Source organism: Oncorhynchus keta, chromosome 37 (genome assembly GCF_023373465.1).
Source record: "Oncorhynchus keta strain PuntledgeMale-10-30-2019 chromosome 37, Oket_V2, whole genome shotgun sequence".
Taxonomy (NCBI): Eukaryota; Metazoa; Chordata; class Actinopteri; order Salmoniformes; family Salmonidae; genus Oncorhynchus; species Oncorhynchus keta.
In genome coordinates this window covers 16,451,536-16,461,926 of record NC_068457.1, presented here as the reverse complement: position 1 = coordinate 16,461,926, position 10,391 = coordinate 16,451,536, and the positions used below count along the sequence as shown (strand labels likewise).

The 10,391-nt window shown below is 44.2% G+C and overlaps 1 protein-coding gene and 1 pseudogene across 1 annotated transcript; both read left to right on the top strand.

Moving 5' to 3' along the window:
* Positions 1 to 3,230: 3,230 nt before the first annotated feature.
* On the top strand, positions 3,231 to 6,012 carry LOC127916687 (claudin-10-like). Its single transcript, XM_052499325.1, has 5 exons — positions 3,231 to 3,563; positions 4,126 to 4,287; positions 4,371 to 4,452; positions 4,584 to 4,682; positions 5,205 to 6,012. Exons 1-5 carry the CDS (start codon positions 3,344 to 3,346, stop codon positions 5,359 to 5,361), a joined length of 720 nt encoding a protein of 239 aa, XP_052355285.1. The 5' UTR covers positions 3,231 to 3,343; the 3' UTR covers positions 5,362 to 6,012.
* Positions 6,013 to 8,028: 2,016 nt separating this feature from the next.
* Positions 8,029 to 10,384, top strand: LOC118370263 (claudin-10-like; annotated as a pseudogene).
* The last annotated feature ends 7 nt before the right edge of the window (positions 10,385 to 10,391 follow it).

Below are 10,391 nucleotides of genomic sequence, written 5' to 3'. Positions count from 1 at the left end.
AGTTAGAGAGGGAGATATAAGACTCCAGCTTCAGTGATTTTTGCAATTAGTTGGAGATCACCATTCACGACACCATTCTGTACACATCTGGCCCTTCCTTGGACACTGTGTTAACAACGAGCTTCAATGCCATACAACTCTCCTTCAGTGGCCTCCAACTGCTCTTAAATACAAGTAAAACTAAATGCATGCTATTTAACCGATCGCTGCCTGCACCTACCGCCCGTCCAGCGTCATTACTCTGGACGGTTCTGATTTACAAATACCTAGGTGTCTGGTTAGACTGTAAACTCTCCTTCCAGACTCACATTAAGCATCTCCAATACAAAATTAAATCTAGAATCAGCTTCCTATTTCGCAAAAAAGCGTCCTTCACTCCTGCTGCCAGACACCTAGGTATTTGTAGTTGTCCACATATTCTAAATCAGAACCGTCCAGAGTAATGACGCTGGACGGGCGGTAGGTGCAGGCAGCGATCGGTTAAATAGCATGCATTTAGTTTTACTTGTATTTAAGAGCAGTTGGAGGCTACTGAAGGAGAGTTGTATGGCATTGAAGCTCATTTGGAGGTTTGTTAACACAGTGTCCAAAGAAGGGCCAGAAGTATACAGAATGGTGTCGTCTGCGTAGAGGTGGATCAGAGAATCACCAGCAGCAAGAGCGACATCGTTGATATATACAGAGAAAATAGTCGGCCTGAATTTAACCCTGTGGTACCCCCATAGAGACTGCCAGAGGTCCGGACAACAGGCCCTCCGATTTGACACACTGAACTCTATCTGAGAAGTAGTTGGTGAACCAGGCGAGACAGTCATTTGAGAAACCAAGGCTATTGAGTCTGCCAATAAGAATGCGGTGATTGACAGAGTCAAAAGCCTTGGCCAGGTCGATGAAGATGTCTGCACAGTACTGTCTTTTATCGATGCCTTGTTATGATATCGTTTAGGACCTTAAGCGTGGCTGAGGTAGCACCCATGACCAGCTCGGAAACCAGATTGGATCGTGGAGAAGGTACGGTGGGATTCAAAATGGTCGGTGATCTGTTTGTTAACTTGGCTTTTGAAGATTTTAGGAAGGCATGGCAGGATGGATATATGTCTATAACAGTTTGGGTATAGAGTGTCTCCCCCTATGAAGAAGGGGTGGCAGTGTAGCCTAGTGGTTAGAACATTGGACTAGTAACAGGAAGGTTGCAAGATCAAATCCCTGAGCTGACAAGGTGCAAATCTGTTGTTCTGCCCCTGAACAAGGCAGTTACCCCTAGGCTGCTATTAAAAATAAGATTTTTTCTTAACTGACTTGCCTCGTTAATTTAAATAAATAAAAACAGGGGGATGACTGTGGCAGCATTCCAATCATTGGGGATCTCAGATGATACAAAAGAGAGGTTGAACAGGTTAGTAACAGGGGTTGCAACAAATGCAGTGGATAATTTTAGAAAGAGAGGGTCCAGATTGTCTAGCCCAGCTGATTTGTAGGGATCCAGATTTTGCAGCTCTTTCAGGACATCAGCTGTCTGGACATCAGCTGTCTGGATTTGGGTGAAGAAGAAGCGGGGGGGACTAGGACAAGTTGCTGCAGGGGGTGCTGAGCTGTTGCCCTGGGTAGGGGTAGACAGGTGGAAAGCATGGCCAGCCGTAGAAAAATGCTTATTTAAATGATCCATTGTCGTAGATTTAACAGTGGTGACTACACTTACTGTAATTCAATAACCAAAAGGAAATCAAAAGGCAACATTCTTTCTGCAGACATCTAACAGAGCATTTGGAAAATGTGGTCACATAAAAAAAACGGAGGGAGATTTTACCGTCATTCTGTTACCAAACTTTACATCTGCACTGTTCTTCGAGCAAATGTGTTTTTGTCAAATTTGATATGGAAATTGTTCAAAGTAGTCCTTGTGCATTAGACTGAGTCTCAGTCATTCTGTTACAGTGGAATTGCCCCGTAGCTATTCATTCAGTTCCCAAAAAATAAATTCTTTGGTCTTTAATGTAGAACTGGACTTACAGTTTCTGGTCAATATGTAACCAGCCACAGGAAAACACATCCACAATAACAGGAAACTAAGGACAATATGTGTGATCTCGCTCTCTCTCTCTCTCTCTCTCTCTCTCTCTCTCTCTCTCTCTCTCTCGACCTCCCTCCTTCAATGGGAAGCTCTTGTTTCATTTCTGACATCCAAACACCCCCTATCCACAGGAATGACCATTTCTACAGCAAAAATAAACAAGCATGACAAAACATGCTGGCATTTGCTGAAATACCAACTTCCACGTCATTTTCAACATACAGAAACAACTACATTCCTTCCATCTGCACTGATGTGAAGGAAAGAAAGCAGTGAATACTTGCCCTTTCACCAATCCTGTGTTTGTTTGATCTGGATATATTCAGATGAAACAGAGAGAGGAAACACCCCGATTGAAGTTTTCGCATCATGGCTCAGGACACCCTCATGTGGTTGCATGAATATTTATATTTTCTCTCCACTGGGTGGGGCTATGAGTCAACAGATAGGCCTACCGAACACCAGATAACTGCAACATTTATAAGATTGGTATGAAACATTTATAGCAGGACATTTTATAATCAAATCAATTAATCATATAATTTCAACTAGCATAATTGTAAAGAAACCATGTAAAACTAACCGATGCAATGAGTGAACAACGGTCTTCCTCTGTCTATCTATATGCTGAGCAGTTGCTTATTGTCAATTTTCTGTCATACACATGTCAGTGTCTTAGCTCTGTTTCCTGTCCACCAGCAAACATTTCAAATCCTTTCAATTAGCCCCATCTCCTACTGATCCACTCACTGACTACTGTGGAGTGATGTGTGTGTGTGTGTGTGTGTGTGTGTGTGTGTGTGTGTGTGTGCGTGTAACTGGGTGGATGGGTATGTGTGTGTGAAAGAGAGAGAGCATGTGTCTGTGTGTGTGTGTTTGACTCACTGTGTGTGTGTGTCAGTGTGTGTGTCTCGGTGTGTGTGTGTGTGTGTGTTTGTGTGTGTGTATGTGTCTCAGTGTGTGTATGTGTGTGCATGTGTCTCGGTGTATGTGTGTGTGTGTGTGTGTGTCAGTGAGTGATGTGTATCCTTGGGATTGGTCCACAGGTAGAGGTACAGAGTCTTGAACACAGAGCCCTCCCTGTTGAACATAAACCAGGCTACGACATCTTAACCACTGACACACTTCACCTCCTAACCATTCATCCTGGACTGCCTCTCTGCTCTGCTCTCCATCCACTGTCCTCCACAGTATACAGTCTCATCTGCCACAATTGCTGTTTACCAGCTTACCTGACCCAGCTCTACAACAGACAGGACAGGACTGAGGAGGATGAGCAACATGGCCACGGAGATCGTTGCCTTCATCCTGAACATATCTGGATGGATCCTGGTCTGCTCCACGTTGCCTACTGACTACTGGAAGGTGTCCTCCGTGGATGGGACAGTCATCACCACGGCGACCTTCTGGTCCAACCTGTGGAAGACCTGCGTCACGGATTCTACAGGAGTGTCCAACTGTAAAGATTTCCCCTCCATGCTGGCTCTGGATGGTCAGTCCAAACTTTAGCTGCTTGCTATTTTTGCTGTGATGTTGTATTGTCATTGTAATTGTATGCGATTATGTGTATTTTTGTGTTTGCATATGTGTTTGTGTGTGTGCATGTGTGTGTCAGTTTGTGATTATAATGGAGATACATATATGTGTGTGTGTGTGTGTGTGTGTGTGTGTGTGTGTGTGTGTGTGTGTGTGTGTGTGTGTGTGTGTGTGTGTGTGTGTGTGTGTGTGTGTGTGATTTCTTTGACCTAATCACAGATGTGTTACATCCTGAGCATCCGTCTCCTGGGATGAATGGCTGGCTCTGAAAAAAGTGGTATTTGGAATTTGATAACCCTATCGGTTTGTTGGATTAAGCCCAAGAGCCTCTAAAACATACACTACCAGAGGCCAGAGACACATTTGAACCGGGTGTTCAAGCTGCCATTTGAGGATACAATGCTTTTAAAATGGCAATGAGAGGAAAACTGAGAAAGTCCGAGTACTTTTACAAGTGTGAGATAACTCTGTTGTTCTCTTTATCTCTCTCTCTCTCCCTCACACCCACACCCACCCAGTGTATATCCAGGTTTGTCGGGGCCTGATGATTGCGTCTGTGTGCCTGGGGTTCTTTGGAGCCACCCTGGCCCTGATGGGAATGAAGTGTACCAGGATCGGAGGCTCAGAGAGCACCAAGGCCAGACTAACAGGCCTCGCAGGCCTTCACTTCATACTCAATGGTGAATATTCATTATATTGTGTGCTTGTTGAACTACTCCTTGCTATTTAGACCAGAGCTGAGTCCTCTCTGTTTTCTCTGCAGGGCTTTGCTCCTTGACTGCATGCTCTCTGTACGCACACAGGATCACATCAGAGTTCTTTGACCCACTCTTTTTTGCTCAAAAGTAAGTGTTCAGCTTAACTGTGCTACTTAATGTCCTACTGCACTGCATGTAGACAAATGAAATGCAGTGAGCACATGTATTTACTAACTGGTCACTGGCTTTGCCGGCTATGCCCGTCCTCTCGTTGCCAGGTTTGAGCTTGGCGCAGCGCTCTTCATCGGCTGGGCTGGATCGGTGCTCTGCATTTCAGGAGGACTCATATTCTGCCTCTCCTTGTCAGAGGGCTTCAGGCAAGTTTGTACAATTTAATTAAACGATGGTCAATTACAGAAAATGATTACTTTGACAGACTTGTCCCCCCCCCTTCCATTTACTCAGTGTGTTATGTAATCTGTAAGTACGGTACGTATCTCAACATCATGTTGACTGAGACACAGAAATGGAAAGTTATCTATAATAGAGTAGACGGATCGTAAAGCTTGTCATTCAGTAAGTCAATGAAGCAGTTTAATATGAACTGTAATGAAGTTGTTTAAGTACTGGCATATCCAGGGATCACTGTCAACATCTTGTCTCATAGTGATAACAGTATAAGGACATGCACTGTATGTTGATGACTGAATGTTTTCTTTGTGTATAGTGTCAACGTATTTATGTGAAAGTCACCTTGGCTAGGGGGCCTAGGGAACTAGTGTATGGGGTGGGATGAATTGGCCTAGATCCGGAGACTTCTGTCTTCTGAACTAGAACCGTTTTGACCATGGAAATGGAATGTATATCTCAAAGGAGTAACCCTTAGTGTTTTCCTCTAGTCGAGCAGAGTGCTCCTACAGTGGTGGTACGTCTATGGTAACCAAGCGTCACAAACCCGGCAAGTCTGCCAACAGTTTCTACAAATCGCCAGTTTCCACAGACCCCCGAGACCCAGCAGAACACTCAAGGCAGTTTGGAAAGAACGCCTATGTGTGACAACGGACAGAACACTGGCATTGCCATATGGTCATATGAGGTGACCATGGACTGTTTGACCCTTGGGTTAAGCTTGTTGAGGTCACCTTTTCATACCTCTTCAATCAGAACCCCAATTCCTTATTGAGACGGATTCCTGTGTGATTACATTACCTAAGGGTGTGATGCTACCTGCTTTTATTTTCCTTAATATGGAACTTCTTTCCAATGCACTGTTCATGGAACATGGTTTTTGATATCTTCTCTGCCAAAGGAGACTCCTTGCTGTCTCTGTGCCTCTGCTGTATAACTGACGTGAACAATGTCACCCCCTGTGGCACAAACAATGCTGGTGGAAATAACCCTTGAAATCAGCAAGAGGAAATAGACAAGCTGTTGGCTCCTCTCTAAAACCACATTAGGTAATAGGCCTCTTCTGTCAACGGGTGATAAACAAAAGAAGTCAGATAAGCTTGTTTTCTTCACAGGGCAGGAAATTTGGTTTGGCTAGGATCACAGTATAAACTCCCGGGTCACCTTGAAGGGACAAACAAACTGGTGCTCTTCCAAATCCATTGTTGTTCATTAGATATGCCTCAAGAGCAAATATCAGGAATATGTGTCCGTTTGAGGTCATCTAGAAACATTACTCAATTGGTTAATTCCTGTATGTCTCCCAATATGTTGCAATCAGTGGCAATGTCAATAAATGTTTGTTTTTTTGCATACTTTAAAAAATATATATATTTTACCTTTATTTAACTAGGCAAGTCAGTTAAGAACAAATTCTTATTTTCAATGACGGCCGAGGAACAGTGGGTTAACTGCCTGTTCTGTATGAGTGTCTCATGACAACTACTAACAACTAACTGTGGAGTCAATGCCCGTCTGTCGTATGCTGTCACTCTTTAGCAGACCACAAGTGAAGCCTAGACGAAGAAAGAGTCAATAGAGAACATTGTGTGCTCTCAAGAAATGTCAAGTTGTTGTATTTTTGCAATATACCTCACACTGAAAGATGGCCCCCTTACCAGCCACCACGGACAGAAAGGGCCTTCCGTTGTCTCGACTGATCACAGAGTTACCAGCCACCACGGACAGAAAGGGGCTTCCGTTGTCTCGACTGATCACAGAGTTACCAGCCACCACAGACAGAAAGGGGCTTCCGTTGTCTCGACTGATCACAGAGTTACCAGTCAACAGCGGTCCTGCCCCAGTTGATCTCTGTTCAGACTCGGATATGGGAAGTTTCCTCCACCGCCTGCCATCTATCCCACCTTCTGATCAATGGAAACCTTAACCCTGTTACGTGAATCCTCTTGGCCCTCCGAGCCGGGGAACTCTCACCAGCCGGCATGGAGCTACAGCTGGTAGCCGCCCCGTGCTCCCTGCTCCAGTCCTGTGTATCCGTAAACAAGTGTCGGGTGTCCCGCAGCTCTGTTTGGTCAGAGGACCTACTCTGACTACACTACTAAGTTAGGATGATAGCCAGACATCTAGACAAAATCAATACTGGTGAGTGATTTCACATTTTGATGTCCATATTTTTCAGAATGAATCCAGAGATGAATTCACCATTTAAAAAATATACAGTTTTATTGCATGCAATAAGTCCAAGATTCCTCATTTGTATGGATTGAAGCATCAGAAGAGCCAATTGAATCCCAAGCATCCCTAATTCATGTCTATTTTGTTATATCAGATTCTAAATTCAAACATGAAGGCCACCAGCAGAATCCTTGCCCCAAAAAGCAGTTTATTTATGCCAAATTTACAGAAAATCCATTATGGACAATACTTCTAAACATACAAAAGAATCAAGTACTGTTCCGTACAAAATACACAAGTTGAGTGTGATTTGGACTGTGGTTGAGGTACAGTTTGGCTGCATTTCAACAAGACACCACCAGAGAGCAGTACAACTTAACTTTTATTTAGAGGACTATCGAGTCAAACTATTGACAGATAGAAATTCAAACAATGTTCTGTGTATGCATCTTTGGATGGAATCTTACTTAATATTTCTGCAATTCTCCTGGTAGGTAATTCTGCAGCAGGTATTTGTGCTTTATAACCCATAATTAACGTGAGGCCCTGCCAGTGAACACAACCACTCTTTTGTTCTTTCTCCGTTATTAGCCCATCATTAATGAAAAGCATGAATTACCACCATATAGGTCCGTGCATCACAACAGTGGGTCCATTCCAATGTCCCATCTACTTTGCCGATAACTTTACCAATAAGCCGAGGGACTCGGTACAAAGAAGACCCTTCTCATCTTCACTCACCACAAGAAAATCCATCACTCCCCATGCAGCTAATACCATCAGAGAGAGCCGTGGATTTAAGCATAATTATATGAGGTCAGAGACGTTATGTTTTAATTATATAAGTGAAGCAGGCAACACACCTAGCTAATAACCTACCGCAGCCTGAGGCAATGTCAACGGACAATGGAAGCGCTTCAACGGACTCTGAAGTTGTAATTCCTCAGGTAATGAGTTCTTATTGAACTAGTTAAGGTCAGACCAGCACTGTATTTAAAATAATGATCATCTTGAGATGAGGTCAAGTTTTGCTATAGCCTTTGGGCTGTACTAGGTCATGTTTATGTCATTTGAATACATTTGATCAGAATAGGTCAAATCATTCAAAACCCAAGGAATCAGCTTGGGACATAGAGATGGGGGGTTTCTGAAACGTGAGATAAACCACCCAAACAAGGTTTTGGAAACCTGAGCAGCAACAGACCCATAGCCACCCTCATGCAGTATGGGAAAAGTGACGACCAGGTACAGCAACAAAAATGACTGTCTCCTTAGTCATACTGAGCCCTGCTACCAAGCTGTATGACTGGGATGAGCAGGTTTCTTCCCTATCACAGCACAGCACAGCAGGAGACTCGGGCTCCACTGGACAGTGGCTCCACCAAGGAGACACACCATCGTATAGACGAGAGAAAAAGGAATCGCCAATAAGTCAGACCTTGAGAAAAGAAACGCAACCAGCGACGGTCGTAATAAGACAACGTGAGGGTTATCTAGATATAGAGCAAATAGACTGACACCACACACCAGAGTATCAGGATGAAAATCCGCGTGATGCAGATCTGGGGCTTCCTGATGACAGTGCAGGGCTGGATCTTTCTGGCATGCACCATGGCCATGGAGGGCTGGAAGGTCACGTCCATCGGGGGCATGGGCGGCTCGGCTGTCATCAAGGTGGCCTGGTACTGGTCTAACCTGTGGAAGGCCTGCTTCACCGACTCCACTTCTGTCACCAACTGCCAAGACTTCCCTGTGCTCTGGTCCGTGGACAGTAAGTACCGTAGAGACATGCATCATATATAGTGTTCTAATTCTATTTCTGTGGTGGGTATGAAGTTGTATATCAACAAGAGGTACACATCTGAAGACAGTCTGTTAAGCTCATTTACCCCCCCAAAAAATAGGGTTTAAAACTAATTCTGTTCATATGTGACTATTACTGTACTCTATCTTTTAAGCAAACTTCTTCGAGTTTAGACTGTTTCAGTACAGTGACATTGGGTATTCCACGGAAGTTATAAAGCCTACTGTAGTGTAAAATGTGACCTTGCGTTTGGTTGTGTTCTAATCAACCAGACCACATCCAGATTGTGAGGGTGCTCTGTTTGTGGGGATGCTGGGGTTCGTACTCAGTCTCATTGGGATGGAGTGCACCTTCCTCGGGGGCAAGGACAAGGCGAAGCACAGGAAGCTCTTCACTGGAGGAGTCTGTCACACCATCAGTGGTAAAATCACCTGGTAGATGCACACTGTAGCAGATTGAGAGTAGCTGACTGACTCACTTCGTCTTATGCAGGCATTCTGGCTGCGTCGGGATATGCTGTCTACACAAAATACGTCTCCGGGGAATACTTCAACCCCTATTTTGATGGATTAAAGTAAGTTGACCCAGATGCAGGTTTTTCCATTCAGTTACAAGATCATATTTATTGATTCTCTCTCTCTCTCTCTCTCTCTCTCTCTCTCTCTCTCTCTCTCTCTCTCTCTCTCTCTCTCTCTCTCTCTCTCTCTCTCTCTCTCTCTCTCTCTCTCTCTCTCTCTCTCTCTCTCTCTCTCTCTCTCTCTCTCTCTCTCTCTCTCTCTCTCTCTCTCTCTCTCTCTCTCTCTCTCTCTCTCTCTCTCTCTCTCTCACACACACACACACACACAGGTTTGACCTGGGGACTCCTCTGTTTCTTGGCTGGGTGGGATCAGCTTTCCATATGACCGGGGGTTGGTTCTACTTGGTCTCTGTGTGCAAACTGCTCTGTGGGGATGAGAGGTGAGTACAAGCATAACCAGCCTCATCATCAAATCAATCAAAGTTTATTCTCAGGTGCGCCAAATACAACAGGTGTAGACTTTACAGTGAAATGCTTACTTACAGACTCTAACCAATAGTGCGAAAAAATAAGATGTATGTGTGTGTGTGTGTGTGTAGATAAGTAAAGAAATAAAACAACAGTAAAAATACATTTGAAAATAAGAGTAGCAAGGCTATATACAGACACCGGCTAGTCAGGCTTATTGAGGTAGTATGTACATGTAGGTATCGTTAAAGTGACTATGCATATATGATGAACAGAGAGTAGCTGAAGCGTAAAAAGAGGGGGTGGTGGGACACAATGCAGATAGCCCTGTTAGCCAATGTGCAGGAGCACTGGTTGGTCGGGTAGTATGTACAGCACAATTGGTCAGGAGACTGTAAAATGGTGGCCATCTCCTCCGGCACCATTTTCATCAAATTTTCATCATGGAATAGTTATTAATTTATTCATAACACACTTGTCATTGATTTGTTCTTTCTCATTTTGTATGTTATCTCTCCCAGCGAAACTATAGTCGTCCCTGAACTTCCCGAGGTTGAGAGGGACCAGGCCAAGTCCACCACAGTCCCCAGTATCCCAGATCACCTCAAAGATCAAGGTTTCATCTGCATCTAAGATTTCTTCAAAATCTGCAGGCTCAGATGTGTCTGCCATCTCCTCAAGGTCTGGTCAATCCGGTCGCGCGTCCAAATTAGA

Bases quoted from the DNA above. Each gene is read 5' to 3' on its own strand.
- LOC127916687 (XM_052499325.1), top strand. From the start codon at position 3,344: ATGAGCAACATGGCCACGGAGATCGTTGCCTTCATCCTGAACATATCT. The intron at 4,288-4,370 runs GTGAATATTCAT...TTTTCTCTGCAG, and splicing joins CCTTCACTTCATACTCAATG to GGCTTTGCTCCTTGACTGCA. The intron at 4,683-5,204 runs GCAAGTTTGTAC...GTTTTCCTCTAG, and splicing joins TCCTTGTCAGAGGGCTTCAG to TCGAGCAGAGTGCTCCTACA.